The 21,290-nt window shown below is 51.7% G+C and overlaps 1 protein-coding gene across 6 annotated transcripts in view; it reads left to right on the top strand.

Moving 5' to 3' along the window:
* The window catches only part of IQSEC3 (IQ motif and Sec7 domain ArfGEF 3), a 104,892-nt gene that overhangs the window by 57,088 nt on the left and 26,514 nt on the right, over nucleotides 1–21,290 (top strand). For all 6 annotated transcript variants that reach the window (XR_008300049.1, XR_008300050.1, XR_008300048.1 and 3 more), the window contains exons 4-5: nucleotides 10,464–11,593; nucleotides 13,601–13,762. Coding sequence is in view for 3 of the 6 variants with exons in the window: in XM_027074017.2 (XP_026929818.2) it covers nucleotides 10,464–11,593; nucleotides 13,601–13,762 (1,292 nt within the window). In the remaining 3 variants the exon portion in view is untranslated. The remainder of the gene's footprint in view (nucleotides 1–10,463; nucleotides 11,594–13,600; nucleotides 13,763–21,290) is intronic.

Genomic DNA, 21,290 nt, shown 5'->3' with positions numbered 1-21,290 from the left:
ACAAGATAGGAAGTGAATCGGATGACAATATAGTCAGGTGGGTTGTTTTCAAACAGAATTCTCAAAAAACGTTGGTTTTTCCATCCATGCCGTTTCCTGGTGCCTTGAGCGGTGCACTGTCCTTGGTCCTGTTCAGTTCAACCATTTTTGACAAGGCACTACTTTCTAGTGACACAAAGCTAAAGGGAACAGCTAATACCTTGGTGATAGAATCCAAGATTTTGTAGAAATCTCATCCAGACATAAAGATTTAAATGAAAAAGTCTAAATGAAACAGGGAAAGAGCTAAAGTTCTGCTCTTAGCTTTGAAAAGCCCACAGCATTAGTATAAGATAGGCAGGCTTGGTCCTGGGAGAGAGAACTTGTGGCTTCGGTTGACTGCAAGCTCAAGATGAATCAATAACCAGTGAAATGGCTGCCAGAGAAGTGAGTATAGCAGCCTTCACAGGAGGGTGGATAAGCCTCAGTATAGGGGAGCAGCTGGCTGGAGCCCCACACTGGTTTCTGGTCAGGGCCTGTCTGGAGCCTGCCCTTGGTTCTTGGGGCTTCATTTAAGACAGAAGTAAGAATCGTGAGGATTCCAAGGTTCTCCTAAGAAGGAAAATAGGATTGGCTGGAGTCATATGGAGAAATTGTAGACGTGAAAACAAGTTTTAAATATGGAAGAGCTGGCATGTGAAAAACGGATTTGATATATTTTCTATCATTCCAGTCAAAAATAGTGGTACTAACGTATGAAAGCTACAGAAAAGGAAGCTTTTAGCTCAATTAACAATTAGAGCTGTTAAAAATATAGAAAGTCCTGCTTGTGAGGTAGTGAGTTCTGTGTTACCGGGAATGCCCAGGCAGGGGCTGGAAGACAGTCCATCTGGAACACTACAGTGTGATGTGGGTGGTCAGTTGGCCCAGATAAGAAGTATTCTCAATTCCACATGACTATGCTCCTTGAGGACAGAGATCATGTCTTACCCATCTTTGTACCCTTCCCCCAGCATCTAGCAGAGTTTCTTGAACATAGTAAGAGCCCTCTGAGTGAATAATTTTTGAACAACTATGATGTGCAAAGCAATAAGAGAGTGGGGTAACAAAGAGAAAAAAGTGCTCCCTACTTGCCCCCCAAAAAATTGCTGTGCAATTTAACGAATATCCGGTGACTAATACCAAAAGAAACCTGTACTTCAGCTTAGGCAGGAGAGTTAGTTTAATTCTGACTGACTAGGTGGCATATGGAGAGCGATACAGGCTTCTGATTGGCATCATGGGCCTTTTTATAGTAGACACCATTCTGAGAGATGGGTTTGCATGTCAAGCCAGCAGGGGTGGGGCGGGAAAGTTGAGGGTGTGACAGGCACCTTTATGCTGAGTGAATGCAGCTTCAGGGAATACCACATCTCCTCTGGCTCATGTATCTCTCTAGGCCAAGCATAGGCTGGGGGCAGAAGGAAGAGGGCAAAAAGTGAGGGGGCTAGAGAAAAGTGATTAAAAACACGACACACATTTATGAGAGACTGAGCTCAACTCCTGTCTCTTCTGCAAATGAACTGTGTGATCTTGAACAAGTTGCTTAGGTTCTCCAGGCCTCAGTTGTCTCTTAACTCTTTGGGGCTTCATACACGCTATTCTCTGTGCCTCTGCCACTAACATTCCTGCTCCCCCCCTCACTTGGCACTCGGCCTCAATTTGTTCTCCCTCCTCCTCCCTGGCAGCTTTCCCTGCCCTCCCAAGACTGCATTGGACGCCCCTTCCCAGAAATCCCCTAGTACCCAGGGGGTGCTGTCATCACCCTTCAGCCCTGTATCATCATTTCCTATTGACTTGACTCCTCCTAGAAGGCAGGGCCCATGACTCATTATTCATCATTATATCCCCATCATTATATCATGCCTGACACTGTCCCTGGCATGAAGAAGATATGCTCAGGGATGGAAAGGGGAAAATACTAAGTTAGTGACCTGAAGGGGGAGAGGCGAATGAAGCCTGGGTCCCGGACCTGACTTTGCTATAGGTTTCTTTAAGATCTAGGATTTAGTATCTGATTCTGTCATTTCCACCAGTTGTGCAAATCCTATAGTACTTACACTAGAAAGATCTTGGGCAATCATTGTCTCCCCAGTCCACCAACCTGCCAGGCCTGCTCCATCAGCCAGTCCAGAATCTCAGGCACTGCCTGTGGCTCCTTTCTGTCCCCACACCCCTCCCCCGCCCCAGATCTGCTCCATCCCCAAGCCCACTGATGCTACGTCTTAACTATTTCCCAAATTCCACCCTCTCCTGCTAACCCCACTGCCCCCACCCCAGGCTAGGCCACCATCACTTCTCACCTGAGCCCCTGGGGAAACCCCCACAGGTTCCCCTACTTGGAGCTGTGCCTCTCCTAACCTGATCTCCACCCTGTAGCTGAGCCCTCTTTATAGACAGCACATCAGATGAAAGCCTGTGTGTGTGAAAGCCTTCCATGGCTCCTCACTGTGTGTAGGACAGATTTTTCCTGGTTCTTCTACCACCTTACACAACCCCACATCCTGCCCCACTGCCACGCAGGGTTCCTGCCGTCCCCACTCACCTTTCTCCAGATCTCTGTGCTATGGTTTGCCTCTGGGCCTTGCCATATTTTATTTCTTCTGCTGGGAATACTCACCACCTGTCCCCCATCACACTTCACCTGGGTGATCTCTACTCATACTTCATGTCTCAGGTCAGCATCCCCAAGCCTGGGTGTGTGCTTTCACTGTGTGCTCCACTGCTGACTCCATGCCACCTGGTAGCTGTTCCACTCGTACAGGCAAGGACTATGTCATTCTCAGGGCTGTCGCACAGTTGAGCGGATTGTGCACAGAACACCTTCAGAGTGGCCAGTTACTTCATGGTCTGTGTGAGGAGTGAGCACTCCCTAGGGTTCTGTGTTAGGTGATGATGCTACTCTTGCTCACCTTTGTTTCCCCATACAGCACAGTCCCTGGTGCCTAGGACATGCTCTGTACTGGAGGAACACATGAGAAAAAGAAAGAAAGAACAAAACCCGCTTCTGGGTTTCCCTGTTCTCCCAGCCCCTAGGGCCTCGCCCCACAATCACAGTGAGAAGAAGTGCCAGCTTCTCTGGGACAGCTTTTCCATCCTCCATTCCCTCTGCCCTCAGCTCCCTCACTTCATCTCACAGTGAGCCCAGGGCTACAACCTAGGGGGACAAGGAGGGAGCATGTAGATTCCTTTGGAGGATCCTTTAGAAAAGCGGTGTGGCAAGGATACATAGGGCACCCGAGTGGTTTCCAAATTCATTCAGGTTCTCTAGGGAGTTTGCATCCTGTTCTGTGCCACCGTTGAGGAACAGCCCACTGGAGCTCATGTGGGTTGTCCAAATGGCATCACTGTGTATGCTGTCCAAGCCAGGGGACCATGCAGCTACGGTCAGTAGCATCCAGGCCCTGCCCCCCACCCAAGTCAGGTCCTGGGTGGAAACCATGTTCTCTTTTTGGAGAGCAGACCCTTCCACAACCGATCTCCCATACCTAAGCCTCAGGGTCCAGCCTCACCAGGGGATACCTTCAAGGGGAGAGATTAGGGTTAGGGTTAGGGTGGCCATGTTTCCAATTCTCTGGGTCTCAGTTTCTTCACTTGTGAAATGAGGGATTGTACCAGAATATCTAAGGCTCCTTTCTCCTCTGAAGGCAAGAATCCCACCAGGGCATGGAGGGCATCTGAGGACCAACCCCCAGAGCATGATGGTGAAGGCAATGCTCATCAGGGATAGTCCTTCTGTTCACTTGCATCTCGTTCAGGGAACAGAATTGCATTGCTGTTCTGTGCAAGGCTTGGGACACCACAATACAAAAGACACAAGCACAGTTGTCAGGGAGCTCATTCCAGAGATGGGCACTGACTCGTAACCAGTACCAGCTAGCACTAATAGCATTAACTATGTGCCAGACATTTTCCATGCAATATCTCCCCAGACCTGCATAATATCCCAGTGAGCTAGGTACTACGACTATCTCCATTTTAAGAATGAGAAAATCACGGCTTAGCAATATTAAGTAACCTGCCCAAAGACACATCCCTAGGTGTGCATTCCTGGTGCAGCCAAGACTGGGACTCCACAGTCCTTGATTTTATCCAGAGTCTTCCACAGCCTCCTCATCCCAGTGAAGGGGTAGGTTCCAAGGAAGCAGTGCACAGGGTTCTGTGGGAGCACTGGAGACAGCAAGGAGCCCAACCCGGGGTTCAAATCAGGCTCCCCGCAGCAGCTCTACCTGAGACAGTCTCTGTGATCCAGGAGTAGCTGAGCTGTCATACTCCCTACCCCTAGCTGGCTGTAGTCAGAAGAGGTTCCCAAGAGCAGCCCTGCTCTTAGGCAGGCCTCAGTGCCCTGCTGTGTTGAATGCTTGCTGTATTTTGGACAGTTGGACAGGGAGGTGGGCACACAGGGAAGACGTGGGGCTCACAGCCTGCCCAGTGCAGGCCGGCTTCCCTTGGGGCCGCCCTTAGCATCTCCAAGCTCCTCTCTCCCCACCCTAGACTGTCTGCTCCTAAGCCTCATGTAAGGCTTCCCTTGCCAAGTTCTGCAGCCTCATTCCATGTAATGCTTTAACATTCTCAGCTGGGAAATCTTGGATCAGAGGAAATCCTTGCTCACATGTGAAAGCCACCCCCACCCCGGCCTGGCTCCCTCATTCCCCAGCACTGCAGCCCCCCAGCTAGCTGCTCTTCCTCCCTCACCCTGACTTGGCGACCATCTCTCAGCGGCCCTTCTCAGGCTCAGCTGCTGCAGCAACCTGAAAAGAGGGAGCATGTTCTAATTAACACTGAGAGGCTCGTTAGGCAGACAGAGCCCCCTGAGCCCCCCTCCACAGCTTCTTCTGGCAGAAGCAGAGAGACTGCTCTCTTGGGAGGAAGCGAGGCTACAATTACCCATGATTCATGGGGTTTAGGGAGAAGTGAGATGAGCTGTTCTTAGGCCTGTGGGCCCAAAGACCCCTCCCCACCCTGGGGACCACCCTCCCCCCATATCCAACTCTCTTAGCTCTCTGACCTGGCCTTGGTTAAGAAAAGGGTTAGGGGCGTTTGGGTGGCTCAGTCGGTTGGGTGGCCGACTTCGGCTCGGGTCATGATCTCGCGGTCCGTGAGTTCGAGCCCCGCGTCGGGCTCTGGGCTGACAGCTCAGAGCCTGGAGCCTGTTTTGGATTCTGTGTCTCCCTCTCTCTGACCCTCCCCCGTTCATGCTCTGTCTCTCTCTGTCTCAAAAATAAATAAACGTTAAAAAAAAAAAAGAAAGAAAAGGGTTAGGGTTGTTGGGAGGGCCAGGCTGGGTGGACAGAACTGACCTGGGACGCTGCCAAGTTCCCGAGCCCTGTGGGAGGGAAATGTATATGTATGTGTCTGAGAGAGTTGTGGGGGAGGGGGAGGATGGAGCATTTGACTCCAAGCCCGGATCCGGAAGAGAGCCTAGATTTTTATTTCCCCTGGGACATAGGACAGAGTTCAGTTTAGTTCATGTCCGCAAACATTTATTAAGCCCTAACCATGGCTCTGGCTCAACACTGGGCACCAAGAATGTAGAGACAGATAATACCATCCTTCCTGTAAGATACAGTCCATGGGAATACAGAGAGCATGGAGGGTGGCTGCGAAGGATGGAAAGAAACAGTGGGGGACAGTGCAGGCTGGGGTTGCAGCAGGCACGAGGCTGGAATAAATGGGAGATGGTTGTGTTAAATGCACTGGAACAAATGGAGAAGATCCAACAACTGAATTCAAATATCATAGTGAGCACTTGGTCCTTGCCAGGCTCTGGGCTAGGTGCTGTCCATGGATCAGGGGCCTCGAATAACTGATGCTCTGTTGGAGTCAGGGTAGGGGGTGTGGAGAGAAGGAAGGGTGGGTTAGTTAAATATCACAAAGATTAGTGGAGAAAACTGGGCATCCAAGAGAAGAAACAAAGTTCTCCACAGGCACCTAAAGTGGTAAGATCCCTGTCTGGTTGGGGAACTGAGGAGGCTTCACAGAGGATGCCCATTTGAGGCAGGTCCTGAAGAAAGGAGAGAACATCATGGGCTGAGGGACAAGGCTGAGCAAATGCTCAGAGCAGGGAAGCCTAGTGTGGCTGGGGGAGGAGCAGAGGTCGAGCCAGCATGTACAGAGGCTTGGTGTAGTAGTAGAAAACGGGAGGTAGGCTGAGGCCAGATTGCTCAGGGTCGGAAGGCCAGCAGGAAGCATTTATATACTTATTTGGGGCAATGCTGTCAAGCAGCTGAACGTCTGTATTCACATCTGCTCCTCAAGGGCCTTCATCAGGGTAATGTAGTGTAGGATGGAGGGTGGGTGTGAGAAGGGAGCAGGGAGGCAGTAGGGAGGCTGCCAGGGTGGTCCAAGGGGGAGTCGAAGAGAGCCCCATGTGGCAACAGTTTGGTGGAAAGGTCAGGATGATGCAAAAGGTTTTGGGGGTGGGGCAGGTGGTGGAATAAAGGCTTGGAGGCTGACAAATGCAGAGGGTGGGCAAAGGAGGATGCATGGACAAATACAAGGTTCCCAGACTGGATAGCATAACAGCCAAAGTGCTGTAAGGCAAATAAATCATCGAGAGCTGATTCGGGGAGGTGGGGCAAGGCAGTGGCTTTATATAGGTGAACAGAGGGATCTAGGATCAAGCCTAGGAATTGAAATTTGAGAGTCATTCACCGAATCATCATTGTCATCAAATAGCTACCACTTACTGCACACTGATTATGTGACAAGTTCATATGAAATGATTCAATTCTCATAACAAGCTACAGAGTCTGCAGGATTAGCTTCATAACAGATAAGAAAACTGAAAGTTGGAGATGTTAGGAAACTTGTCCAAGGCCAACCAGCAGAGAAGAAGCAGATCTGGGGCTGATTATCTCCCCTAAGGCTTCTTCATCAGCCGATTAAAGTACAGTGAAGTTATGATAGTGGACAAGGTTCTCACACAAGAGGTGAGAAGATACTAGCCTGCAGGACAACTTAGAGTTGCCACAAAGGCTCTGCCGGAGATAGTTTCCCTCTTAATTAGTTGTTAATTATCAGCTACTGGAGGCTGCTCTAATGACCTCCAATGTAAAAGTCATGGAAGATGTCCAGAAGTGCATGGGAAAATAATTCAAATGTCTCTGCAGAATGGAAGATGGCACTCATATGACTTGTAACTGGCATGCTTAGGGATTTTGAGGTCAGAATATAGGATGGAAGTGCTGTATGGAAGCAGGCAAACCAAGGTAGACTGGGTCATGAGAGCCGAGGTCCGAGTTTCAAGGTGATAAAAATACAAAGAGCTGCAGAAAAGAGGGAGGAGGAAGGTTGAGGATGGACCCTCAGGTTTCATGAAGAAAGGTCTCTGGTTACCTTCATAAGAGTCATTTTAGAAAACCAGTGGGAGCAGAAGACCAATGCTGTGGGCTCAGGGCATATAAACTTGGATCAGCCATTCGCCATTTGCTCACGGAGTGAGGCAGAGGGTGTAGACTAGTGTTCCAAGAGGTTTGGTGGAAAACAGAAAGAAAGATATTGGGCTAGTGCCCCAGAGCTGGGGAGTCAAGAGGAGTTATGATTTAGCCTGGGGAGATCTGAGAGGGTCTGTAGGCAGGTGGAAAGGGGCCAGTGACACAGTGGAGTTTGGAAACACAAGTGAAATGCATCCGCTCCAGGAAAAGAAAGTTATGGGTTAGTTAGGGTGGTTTTTGAGAGTCACAAAGATAACTTTGCAATTAATTCTTTAATCCATTCAATAAATATTCCTTGAAGGCCTCCTGTGTGCTGGGCATTCTCCAAGCACTGGGGATAAAGCAGTAAACATGGCAAAGTCTCTGCCTTCGTGGGGCTTACAGTATAGTGGAAGATTTGATGAACCAGGTTCAAGATATTTAAAATCTTGTTTTCTTCTCTGCTTGGGTGACACTGGGGACATTGGCTAGTAGAAGTCTCCTAGGGTTAGTTCAGCCAGTCTTCTGCCTCCAGATAGGATGATACTATGCCAGGGGGATGGACATCTTTACCATTCTGGAAACATTTCAGGCAATGGGATTTCATACCTTCCCTCTGTTGCCAATGGCATCTCATAACCTGAAGAGAATGATTTTGGGTCTAAGGTTTCCCTTGAAATGTGAATAGGCCAGGTGGGAAAAAAATATGAATTCCTGCCTGGTGTCAGTTTCTCATGGGATTTGAGGAGGGATAAGAGTGTGACAGAAATTGACGGAAGGAGAAAGTTAAGTGGTCAGTTTCCCTCACTCTCTATAACTTCCCCCTTGGAGGGCTCTCCTGCCTAGTCAAGGCCAATCTCCATTCCAGACCTCAGGGAGCCTGGCAGGATTCTGCAGGGAGACTGAGCTGAGCTCTCTCCCCTCTGACATGATTTCTGCAAAAGCAGTGATGAAATGCTTCTGTCAGAAATTTCTATGTTTCTCTGGAGATCCTGGGTACGTGATAAAACCCCATAGGCAGAATTCTGGTGGTCCCCCAGATTCCTGATGCCCCTCTCTGAGATTCTTGCCCCCTGGTGTGCACATCCTGTATTGTTCCCTTCCCTTGAGTGGGGATGGGACTAGGGCGTATAATAGGATATCACTCTGTCATTAGGTTACCATGCAGTTGACCTTGACCAAATCCAAAGGAAATCATTCTGGGTGGCCTGACCTAATCAGGTGAACCCTTTAAAAGGAGGTGAAGCCTCAGAGCCACTCCTCTGGTTGGCCCTGAATGGCCAAACTACTGTGTGGCCAGGAACAGCAGGCAGCTGTAAGTGAGGACCTCAGTCTTAGAATCTCAGGAAACTGAACTCTGCCAACAGCAATGAGCTTGAAAGAGGACCCTGAACCTTGTGTGAGACTGCAGTCCCAGCTGACATTTGATTTCTTCCAGGTGAGATCTCAAGCACAGAACCCAGATGAGCCATGCCCAGACTACTAACGTACAGAACTATGAAAAAATAAGTGGGTATTGTTTTAAGCTGCTGAGCTTGTGGTAATTTGTTATGCAGCTATAGCTAACTAATACACTTGGTGTGAGTTTTAAGAGTATCTTGAAAGCCCTTTAATATGAGGATCATGAAGACATTCTGCTTAAGGCCTTGTATCTCGTGACATGCAAACACTTCTGAGGGGAGTCATACAGGAGGCCTTATTGGCCACTCAAACCTCAATAAGCTGAAGTTTCCCAACTATCTTCCAAGAGGACAGCTGGATTTGGGAAGAGAGACAGCATAATGCCACTAGGTTTGGGGTTGGGAAGGGCCCTGAATGGCAAGACAGAAGAGCTGAAGGCAAGATTGAGGTCATCTCCTTTTACCTGGGATTATCCCTGGGGTTTGGGGTTGTATCTATGAGATTTTCTGGTCTAGAAGGGTGCCTCTGCTGGTCCAGCGGTAGGGGGCACCCACAGGGAAGGAGCCCAGGAAATTGTTGGCATTGTGAGAGGCAGTCACTCCAGCTGCCGTCCCTGGTGAGCCTCCTTCAACAGGAGGCAGGTTGAAGCAAGGTACTGAGGGACAAAATTAGCCTTTCTATCTGTCCCATTCCATGACCCTGGGAAACATGGTGAAATATTATTGGTCATTCAATCTCATCTAGTTAGCATCTACTATGTGCCAGCCCTAGGTCTGGGTGCTAGGAACACAGCGTTAATCAAACCCCAGTCCCAACCGTTATGATGATCCCAGGGTCAGGGATCTCCTCAATGCACTGATGTGAATGCTGAGGAAGAAAGCAGGTGAACAAGGTGTAGCAGCGAGTTGGGGTTTTTTTTAGCATTTCTTTTTAATTTTTAATTTTGTATTATTTTATTATTTTAAATGTACACACAAGTAGAAAGAATACTGTAGTAAACTCCCAGATAACTACGATTAACATTGTTTCATCTAACAGTTCCATTTTTTTGATGAAGTATTTTAATACAAATTCAAGATAACTTGTGTGTCACCCATAAGTGTTTCCATATGCATCTCTGATATGAGCATTTAAAAATGACTACCACAGGGGCTCGTGGGTGGCTCAGTCAGTTAAGCCTTTGACTTTGGCTCAGGTCATGATCTCACAGCTCATGAGTTTGAGCCCCGCCTCAGGCTCTGTGCTGACAGCTCAGAGCCTGAAGGCAGCTTCGGCCTGTCTCCCTCTCTCTCTGCTTTCCCCATGCGTTCTCTCTCTCTCTCTCTCTCTCTCTCTCTCTCTCTCCCTCAAAAATAAATAAACATTTAAAAAAGTAAATAAAAAATATAAGTAACCACCACAACAAGCAGAAGTAACACACCTGTCCCCTGCCCCCAGGACATGGCCAATCCCTGGAAGCCAGTCCCACATCCTACCTCTCTAGGAATCTTGGCAAGTATCCATGACACGCTGGGAGTTCTCAGACTTGGCCCTTCCGTACCCGCCAGCTGTGCACTGCCGGGCCCCGCCAAAGCTTAGTCGGTGACTCCCAGTCCTAACTGCGCTCTTCCTCTCTGGTTCTTTTCGCAGATTGAAATGCTAGAACACAAGTACGGGGGCCACCTTGTGTCCCGGCGCGCCGCTTGCACCATCCAAACCGCCTTCCGCCAGTACCAGCTCAGCAAGAACTTTGAGAAGATCCGCAACTCCCTCCTGGAGAGCCGCCTGCCGCGGCGGATCTCCCTGCGCAAGGTGCGGGCGCCCACGGCCGAGAGCCTGGCGGCCGAGAAGGCGCTCATGGAGGGCTACGGCCTCATGGGGCTGCCGCTGGTGCGCTCGCCCTCCCTGCCGCCCACCTTCGCGGGCACGCTCACCGAGCTGGAGGACTCCTTCACCGAGCAGGTGCAGTCCCTGGCCAAGTCCATCGACGACGCCCTGAGCACCTGGAGCCTCAAGACCATGTGCTCCCTGCAAGAGAGCGGCGCTTACCAACTCCACCAGGCCCTGCACGCGGGCGCGGGGCCACCCGGCCTGGAGGCCGAGATGCGGGAGCTCAACAGCGCCCGCCCGGCGCCCGGGGAAGAGGCCGCCGAGGTCGCCGGCCTGCCCCAGGGCCACAGCAGCACCCTCATGATGGCTTTCCGGGACGTCACCGTGCAGATCGCCAACCAGAACATCTCTGTCTCCTCCGCCACGGCTCTGTCGGTGGCCAACTGCTTGGGCGCGCAGACCGCCCAGGCCCCGGCAGAGCCCGCGGCTGCGGGCAAAGCGGAGCAGGGCGAAGCCCCGGGGCAGGAGCCCCCCGAGGCCCCCACCGCGGGTCAGGGGGGTGCTCCCGCCGAGAACACGGGCGCAGAGGCGGGAGCCAGCGCCGCCTTGGGCGCGCACCCACCTGGGGCTGCCCAGGCCGTGGTGGAGGGGGCCTCGGTAGCGGTCTCAGAGGCAGAGGCAGAGGAGGAGGAGGCCGGGGAGGCGGGGAAGGAGACGGAGGCCGAGGCCGGCGACAACTCGGAGCAGCTGAGTAGCAGCAGCACGTCCACCAAGTCGGCCAAGTCGGGCTCGGAAGCATCAGCCTCAGCCTCCAAGGAGGCCCTGCAGGCCATGATCCTGAGCCTGCCGCGCTACCACTGCGAGAACCCTGCCAGCTGCAAGTCGCCCACGCTCTCCACAGACACGCTGCGCAAACGGCTCTATCGCATCGGCCTCAACCTTTTCAACATGTGAGTGAGCACCCGCCCTGGAGCTCAAGGGACTCCCGGGCCCGCAAAGGAGAGGCGGGGGCGGGGGCCGGAGGGGGAGGACCTGTAAAGGTGAGCAGGGATCCAAGTAATTGTCCTCATCATCCCAGTTCCCTCCCCCCCACGTGGCGTTTGTGCCCTGCCTGCTCCTTGAGACACTGTGTAGGAATACACGTTCTATTTTTCATTGTCACAAATGTATTTTAAGGATTAGGGACAAAACGACACATCGAGCCCCGTGCTTTCACCACTATTACTGCTTACGATGAAGCTAGGACTTGAAAAGCGAGAGAATTTAAAAGAAAATACAGTATTCAGTGAATAATAGTACTGGTCGTATGAAGATTGAGCAGAAATCATTCAGGTAGGACACGGAGTTAGGGAAACAGCATTATCTTCTGGGGAGGATGTCAAGGAGACAGGAGAGGATGGGCGAGGAGGCAGTGAGCAAAGGCCAGTGGGGTGGGAGAGGAGTGACCTAGAATAAGGAATACAGATTAAAGGCAGGAGAGGGACGTGGATAAAAGGGGGAGACAAGGAAGCTGGGGTGAAGCAAACAGAGGGGGGACAGAAAGAGAACAGGAGAACGGAAGCAGAAAAATGGCATCCCCAGCCAGGCACCCAGTCAAAACTGTCCTAGCAACTAGAATGTATGCAGCTGGTGGCAAGCACATGTCGCTACCATGGAAGCCTCGAGTATAGGTTCACTCATCTCCACCCTCCATTCACCCCTTCCTCAGAGCCTTGAGCCAGGAAATAGAACACCCCTTCCAGCCACACGGACGTGCATCTATTCACTCAGCTGTTATCTATTGAGTGCCATGACATGGCGACCACAAAGACGGGTAGGACGCATCCCCCGGTCTCAAGAAGCTTGAGGGGGGGAATAGCGCCTGTTCATGGCTCACCTTGCATAAGACATCTTGCTAACTTCTGAACAATATCTACAGGTAGCATTACTGTGCCATCTTATAGAAAAGAAACAGGCTCACACAGGTCAGGCGAGTTGCACACGGTGACGGTTACGTAGCCGGTGAGCTTCAGGCCGGTCTGGCTGCTGGTCCATCGTTCTTTCCTCCAAGTCAGGCTGCCCCCTGGTGAGCCCAGCCCCCACCCTCACACCTCCACAGCACGACTTCTGCGTGCACGCTCACACGCACACAGATACCGCGATCCCTCAAGATAGTGGTTCTCAAACTATCTGTGGTGAAGGACCAGTTTGGGTTTTTACCTGACATATTGTGGGCTGATACTTCTGTAAAATGCAATAAAAATGAACTGCTAGAAAAACAATCACATGCTTGGTTATCCTGAAAATGTCAAAGTGCTATAAAAGGTTCTAAATGCTTACCCTCTCTCTCCGTACTTGTCTTCTCCTGAACCAATAAGACACAGTTCAGGGAACAGCATGGATGTGCAGACCACACTGTGAGTACATTTGCCTGAAGACACGGCACCCACACCCACATGTAGAGACTGGAGCCTGAGAAAGTAAATGGTGGAGAGCAGGAGTCTATGGACACTATGGACAGTGTGGTAGGAGAGCTCACCTCAGTCCCCCAGTCTCACCCTCCTTCCAGATTCCAGGCTGGGAACTGAGTATAGACAACAGAATACAGACAGGGAGGAAGGGCTTTGGTGGCAGGCCTCAGGGCCCTCAGGGAACACAGAAGAACACCTCTCCACCTGTTCCGGAATTCACTCATTTTGGCCAGACCTCCTCCAACCCCTTCCCTCCCCATGCTACCTTCACTCCTGGTGTGTGTGTGTGGTGGGGGGGGGGGGGAGGTGTGCAGGAAGGTGAGGCTGTGGAGAGAGGTGTTTTGGATCCAGAGCCCCTCTGCAGTGGAAGGAATCCTAGCATTTCATAGGAATTCTTCCCAGGAACCTCCAGGCACCTTTATGGGCTCCATGGGCTGGAAGAAAGTAGTCATGGATGGCCTTGGCTCACTCTCTATTCCTTCTTCCCACTTCTGCCCGCACCCCTAGAAACCCTGACAAAGGCATCCAGTTCCTGATCTCCCGAGGCTTCATCCCTGACACCCCCATTGGAGTGGCCCACTTCCTGCTCCAGCGCAAGGGCCTCAGCCGGCAGATGATCGGGGAGTTCCTGGGTAACAGCAAGAAGCAGTTCAACCGCGATGTGCTGGAGTGAGTGCCCCTCTCCCTGGCCCATCCACCTAGGGTCCCCTAGGATGCAGGGGAGTGAGCAGGACCCCTGGAGTCTTGGCCCAATCTTGACCAGCCTCTGTTTCCCTCTCCAAAGTCCTGCAGACATTTACTGAGCGCCCTCTGGCAGGGTACCATTGAAGGAACCAGGGGTACAGGAATGGTCAAAGGAGACAAAAAGGCCTCTCTCCCTGCTACCCTCAGGGGGCAAGAGAATGAGTCTGGAAAAGAAGGGGACTATGTCTGTACTGGGGCCATCTCTACCTGGTGAAAGGCCTCAGCCCACCCTCTAGCGGGCATCTGCCCCGCCTCCAAGCCCCCAGAGGCTGGCCTGCTCCCCACATGGACTCAGTGTCATATTGGTGGAGGCAAACAGGAGGCAGAAAAAAGAAGTTAGACTGAGGGTTTTTAGAGCAAGAAATAGAGTGATTCTGTAAAGATATGTTTACCACCAAGATCAATAGATGGGGGCAGGATGAGGGGACCGCCGCGTTCAGCTTTGTTCATGTGGAGGCTTGAGCACATGAGAATCTCTTCACACTCGCCACCCCGGGAGCCACAGGGCATGGGGTGGCATCCCTGGGGCCTTGGAGCCACCTCTCCCCTGGCAAAGAGAGGGTGAGGCCCCATGAAGCCTGATCCAGTCTCCTTAAGCTCACTTCCTTCTTGAAGGTCACCATGCTGTAAGAACCCCCCCCCCCCACACCGCCGCCCCACTTCCCCCCTGTCTCTTGGGTAGTCAGCAGAAGTGTTTCCTCAGAAGTGTTCCTGAGAGACCTCTTTCCTTTGTACTTGCTCTCAGAACAGCAAGGGCCTGCTACATGGGGGCAGGGTGCTCCTGCTCAAGGGTTTGGGAGCATGGGCTGACTGGCAGGGTTGTCCATGTCCCTGGAGTGGGAGCTCAGAGACATGGCTTCTGTTTATGAAGGAGTTTTGGTGCTGTGTCTTTCTACAAGTCTCTGCTCTCTGGGCCTGCATTTCCACACCTGTAGAGTGGAGGGTTTGGATTATGAGGGGTAGACCAGTTGTCCTCTGGAATCCCTATCACATTTCTAAATTCACTGGTAGTTGTTTCACTGAGTACAGTCCAAAGAGCAGGGGCTTGGACCCAGCTGAGGGACCTTGAAATCCCCGGATGCCCCTTAGTTGACCGAACCCAGGTCCTGCCTCTGACTCTCGGCAGCTTTGAACATTCAGACCCCGCCCCCCTCCATTAGGTCTTAAGATGCTCTGAGTGCCTGCAAAGAAAAGTAAACTGATAAGTGTGCAGGGTTTCCTTCTCCCCCTCCTTTCCTCTCCCTCTCCCTTGGGCTCCCCTTCCTCCCCACCACTACCTCTGCTATGCAGGGGGCCCTGAGGGGATGCCCTGAGGAAATGATAGAAAGAGGAGAAAGATCAGGTTTTCTTTGTCTCTTTCCTCACCTTGTTTTCTCCCATCTGGCTCATCTCTCTGGTCTTTTCATTGGCTATTGTCCCCGTTCTACTCCTCCGTTCCCTAGGAGGGGGCATGGGGGGGGCGGTGCTGTGCCTCATCGTTTAGTTCTTCCCAGCTGCCCCCGCCCCTGGGTGACCCTGCTTTGTCTCTCTGCTCTTGGGGCACAGGCCCTGACTGCTGTTTCTTCTGCCTTCCCCAGTCCCTGTGTGTCTGGCCTTGAAATTCTGACCTGCTAGGCCCACAGTGACCTGGAATGCTAGGAACACATGCTTTTCCTCCAGCCCTGGTGGTGCCTCCACAGCACAGTGCAAACTGATTACCATCCTCCCCCGGAGACTGAGTGTGCGGGCTGGAGACAGATCAGCACTGCAGCCGGAGCTGGGGACCCGGCTAGCAGCTGAGGTGGGGATCTGGCTCTGGATGAGAGGGCAGTGTGTGGTGGCAGGAGAAAGCCGGGCCTGAGAGGGCTTGCTCTGAACCCTGGCTCTGATCCTCGCATGCTGGGAGGCCTCCCCTGGGCCTCAGTTTCCTCACCTGTAAAGTGGGAGGGTCAGGCTGTGTGCTCCCAGAGGTCCCTTTGACTCCTGTGAATCTGTGGTCTTTCCCACTCCGCAGGGCCTTTGTAGCACACTGGGATCATGCAGAATTGTTTGCCCTAAACATCTAGGTCATGCTTTGTCATGCTACCGGCTCATCTCAGAGCAGCCCGCAGGCTCCAGAGCAGTGCTGGGGGACCAGAGTTCTCCATTCATTCCACAGACGTTGAGTGCCTACTCTGTGTTGGGAATGGGGCTGAGCTGGGCACCCATGAGAATGTGGGATGGGGGCAGTGAGGAATAGGCTTGGCTGTGGCCTGGGGGGAACTTACAGACCCAGGTGTCAAGGGGAGAGAGGAGAGGAGGAGTATGGAAAGGAGACAAAGGGCCAAGGAACCTCCAGCAGGCATTGTGGTTTCAGGAGAGTGGAGTGCAGACCAAAGCCCCAGTCTGCCCCAGTGGGTGCCTCAGCCCCTCGTGTTTTGTTCTGCAGCCATGCAGGCCCCGGGTGCTGAGACCCTGGCATGCTCAGCCGCTACACGTGAGAGCTCCACAGAAAGGAGCCTCTTCATCCAAGTGCGTGTTGCTGACCGGCTGGCTTGTCTCCTGTGGGGCGCCCACAGGAGATGGAGAGCCAGGAAGGGGCAGGCGCTCGCCGGGGAGCCAGACGTTGGGGTTCGGAGGGTTTCCCTGCCACCCAAGCCAGCTATCCTGCACCCTCTCGGGGTCTGCTACCTCTTCCTTCCTCCCACCAGAGAAAACACACAGTAACAAAGTCACCAGTGCCATTTCGCTCAGGCTGAAAAGGCTTCATTGGGATTCCACACAGCTTCCCTGCCCCCGCCTGGTGACATTCAGCATGTCGCGTCCGTTCTGTACAAAGCTGCTTGCTGAATAAAAGGACATAAATCACCCAACCCCTTGGAGACTGAGACAGCCCCAGCCCCAGCACTCTCCAAGATGCAGCCAGGCAAGAAGAGGAGAGGGCAGAGGCTTCTAGGAGGGGATGGGGTGGGACCCCCACCACGACCAACTGCTTGTGGGCCTGTGGAGGAAGGGAAGAGAGAAGGGGCTGAGCAGAATCCACCTCAGGTGCTGACTTATGTCTGAGCACCTACATCTGATGTGGTGACATTGCCTCCAGAATCTGACCCTTGGTGCCCTTGGAAGCTGATCTCTTCACTGCTTAGTACCCTGTTTCCATGGAAGATACACTCCAAGAAGGAATGTATTTAACCAGGAATTATCAGATAATAATAGAAGGCATTCTGAGCACAAAGGGCCACATCCATTCCACTGGTTACCTAGGAAAGTTTGGGTTTATTTATCTTATTTTTTTAAGTGTATTTATTTATTCTGAGAGAGAGAGAGAGAGAGAGAGAGAGAGTGGGAGGGGCAGAGGGAAAAAAGGAGAGACAGAGAATCCCAAGCAGTCTCTGCACTGTCAGCACAGAGCCAGATGCAGGACTTGATCTCATGAATGTTGAGATCATGACTTGAGCGGAAATTAAGAGTTGGATGCTTAACCGCCTGAGCCATCCAGGCGCCCCAGCTTTGGTTTGTTTTTAAAGGAGAAACCAGCCTGTTTCCTCACTTGTCAAATGGGAAAAATATTACCCATGTCATATGAGTTAAAATTTTTAAATGCATGTAAAGTGCTTAAGTCAGTGACTGATGCTTAGGAAGTTGTTTATAAATATTAGCTATTTCTGTTATTATTTCTCCCACTTGAAAACACAAGGCATTGAACACCTCCCCACCCTGGCCAGGGAAACCTCAGACCACCCCATGTCTGGTTTTGGATCAGGTCTGTTCCCCGGACAACGAGAACATGCTGAAGCTTGCTGGGGAAGGGAGAGCTCCTTTGGGGACCGTCCTGCACTCTGGGGAAGCCCCCTCTGGTGCCGAGGAGAGAGGGGCAGTGTTGGCTTAGCAAAGGGAGCCAGACATCAGCTGGGGTTAGGATCCGTTGGTGCTGGAAGCTTCTCTCTCTGTTTTCACATGGCTGGGAAATTTGACTCTGCTCTATTTCCCTTCTGAAATGTTCACTTCAGCAGGTTTGAAGGCCAGTGGATGGGGGAATGTTCCACGCTGGCTGTGAGTGGTCTCTTTTCTGGGCTGGGTGATCTTTTCCAATGTGAATCACATACACATGAAGGGCAGCAGTGTCTGTCCTTTCCATAGCAGTGTGCGAAGGGCAGCTCTTGGGTTGGGTTGCCAGAAGAGTTTCCTGGGTGTTCTTTCTCTCACTGTGTCTACTCCCATCTTTTGTTCAATATTAGAGTTTGACATTTTAGTCAGATTGCATTATTTCATTTCCTTGGAAATGTGTTGGCCAGAGTGTAACAGATTTGTTCTTCTTAGGGGACATTCAGAAATGAAGACAGATTGTCTGTCAAACTCAACAGGCTGGAAGGCTCTAGCCTTTCATGGCTAGGAAGAAATTACTTGAGAATATCCTGCCCATTGTGTCACGTGTAACCTCAGAATGGTTACTTTATTTCTGAAGAATTCCACTGAAGGAGAGAGGAGGCTGGGGCCCATGCAGACCCCTGTGGGTCTGGAGGAGGGTGGAAGAGGCCCTGGGTAGGCAGGGATAGACTTTGGGGTTATTTCCACTGCTTTGAAAGTTTGACACTGTGGCCGCCCAGAGGATGGAAGGCGGGAGTCTCTTCTAAAAGTGAAGTCTTTAAGTTTATGATCTTGACCCCTCACCTCTCCAGTGCCCTTCCCCCTTGCCCCCACCGCCCCCAGCACACACACACACACACACACACACTGACAGATGAGAGACTTTCCTTAACAATAAAGAGTCATGAACATTTCAGACCCACTTACTCCTATAGTGGAGATTTTTTGGACCCCAAGCATGGGGTGAACAAGTCCAGAGTGGAGACTCCCTTTGGCTTGGTCACGTTAGCATCTAAGTTGGGCTTTCATACAAAGACCTACCACCCAGCCCCTTCCTGATAGCTCGGGTCCTGGCTCTGGAGGGCTCTTGACATCCCTATGTGATTCTCAGGTGTGGCTTCAACCCACCACCCGTTGAAGTGGGATTTCCTGGGAGCAGGATTCTAGGAAAGGGGCTTCCTGAGATTACATTCTCCTGGGGTTTTTAGGAGGGCCAGCTGCGACTGAGCAGGCTGTGAGACATAACACTGACAGCTCACATCTATCAAGCATTCGCTGTATGCCAGCAGGCACTGCGCCAAGACCCATATATGCAAAATCTCATTCGGTCTTCACAGCAGCTCTGTGAGGTGAGTGCCGTTGATCTGTGCCAAACATGGGAGCAGAGGAACAGAGATGTTAGGTAGCTTGCCTACAATCACAGAGCTAACCAATGGCTGAGATCAATGATGGCAGGCACAATGGTTCTATAACCTAAGCCGTCCTCCCCTGTGCCTTATCTCAAGAGACGTGTGGTCCAAATGCCTTGTAGTTTTTGTCAGACGCCCCAGTGGTGAAATGTAGTGCTGGAAGACCCCTTGCACGGCCTGCTGGTCCAGCCGTCTCATCTCACCCAGGCAGAAACTGAGGCCGGGAGAGAAGAAATGACTAATCCCCTGGCCAGTGGCAGATTGAATGAAATCAGGTACTATCCCGTCCCTTGACTCACCTTTGCTCGCTCTGCTCATCTGAAAAGAAAGCGGGACTGAGAAACTGATTCATAAAATCTCAAGAGGTCTGAGCTAGAACCAGTTTCCCCTCTCCCTGATAGATGGGCACTTTAAGGAGTCAGATGAATGTCTAGAGATGGAATTTCAGGCAGATGGAACTGTTCATGAGGGAAAGGTCTTAATACCTATGCTAGAATGGACTTCAACCTCACTTACTTGGTATGTCAACTCAGACTTGGTCTCCAGGTGCCTAACGAAAACTGTCATTTCCTAAGGTCTGTTACAGACCAGGCACTTAATATAATAAAATGTCTCTTTCAAAACTCATAACCACCTGCCCACTAGATGTTATAGTTGTCCGCTCCATTCTGTAGATGGAGAAAGGGAGGCATGGAGAGGCTAAGGGACCTGAACTGAAAAAGGCTAAATGATGGGAGCCAGAATCAACCCCAAGGGTGTCTGACACCAACAGCTGACTTCTCATTCCACCCACTGTTAATGGCACAGAGCAGTGGTTCTCCAAGTGTGGTCCCCGGAACGGCAGCAGCAGCATCACCACCTGAAAAGCTGTTAGCAATGTCAGTTCTCAGACTCCAGCCCAGACCCGCTCAGTCAGAACTCTGGAGGCAGCAACTGTGGGTTAATAAGCCTGCCAGGGGGCTCTGATGCCCACTCAAGTTCGAGAACCCCCAGCAGACAGGGATGCTGCCCCAGGCCGAGCAAAAGGAAAATCACCTCAGACATCCGCATTGACTTCTAATTCACTTGGGTAGTTTAAACTTGGTTCTTTTGGTTCCTGAGTCCTCAAGGTGTGACTGGCAGCCATCCCTTCTGGGGCCCTCCCTGACGAGATTTTTCTTTGTTCCCATGTCACCATCAGGGACGCTGGCAGGTCCTCTTGCGTCAGCTCCCTTCTGCTCTATTTTCTGAGCCACGTTGCACTTTTCCAAAAAGCCTTGACCTTTGTTGGGCATGTTATGAGTTGTGCCTAACAAAAATAACTCTCTGGTGGATGGGGATATTTTTAATTGAATTGTATGAGCCAAGAACTGCAGAAATAAAACCAAGGTTCCTATATCCCATGGCAGTAGGCGGTTTCATTTTCCATCCTAATCCTGAAACCCGGGCTTAGTCTCCTCCCCGAGTGACAGTGCCCCCACCCGGACCCTCCCGCCCCACCGCCGTCTGCGGTACACGCACCTCTGCCGAGCCTCAGCCTGCGTGCGCCTCACCTTCCAGATCTTTGCTGTCTCTTCTGGCCAATTAAAAATCCCTGCTGCTATCATTACCTATTTTCAGCTCCCAGTCAGTTCCTTTGTCTGCCAGACGCTGTCTTGCTATCGTTTAAAAAAATTGAGATGACGAAATTCATTTTGATCACAGTCGTGTATGACGCTTCATTTCCCTGCAACACACTGACTCCACGCATTGATCAGTATTAACAAACAATTTTATGCCAGATCGTACCTGTGTATGCAGACGCAGGGAACATCTGTGCTTCTGCTTGCCAAGCCCCTGTGAGGTACTTGCCACAGGACAGAGAGAGAGAGAGGGAGGCCTGGACAGAAGCTTTGTTCCCCTGATTCACTCATTCGCGGATCCACAGAGGCACCTCCCTGGGCAGGTGCAGCCGTGCTCGGTTGGAAGCGGTTTAATGGGCACCAGTTAGCCCCGGCTCTCATCACTCACTCACTTGCACGTGAGGCTGAAGGAAGTGGGAAGCACAGGTACTCCGCCCTGCTTCACCGCCCACGGTCTGGAATCTGCAGGGCCATTTCCTGGGCAGCTCCGTCCAGTCTCGGGGTGAGCTCCAGATGACCTTGGCAAAGCAGGCCTGGCAATTCTGGACCACCGGGCAGAGCTCCCAGAAGCTCAGGCCCCTGGGCTCCCTCCCCAGCCGAGCACATGCTCAAGGTCCC

The sequence above is a fragment of the Acinonyx jubatus genome, chromosome B4 (assembly GCF_027475565.1).
Source record: "Acinonyx jubatus isolate Ajub_Pintada_27869175 chromosome B4, VMU_Ajub_asm_v1.0, whole genome shotgun sequence".
In the NCBI taxonomy this organism is placed as follows: Eukaryota; Metazoa; Chordata; class Mammalia; order Carnivora; family Felidae; genus Acinonyx; species Acinonyx jubatus.
This window is presented reverse-complemented; position numbering and strand designations above follow the sequence as displayed.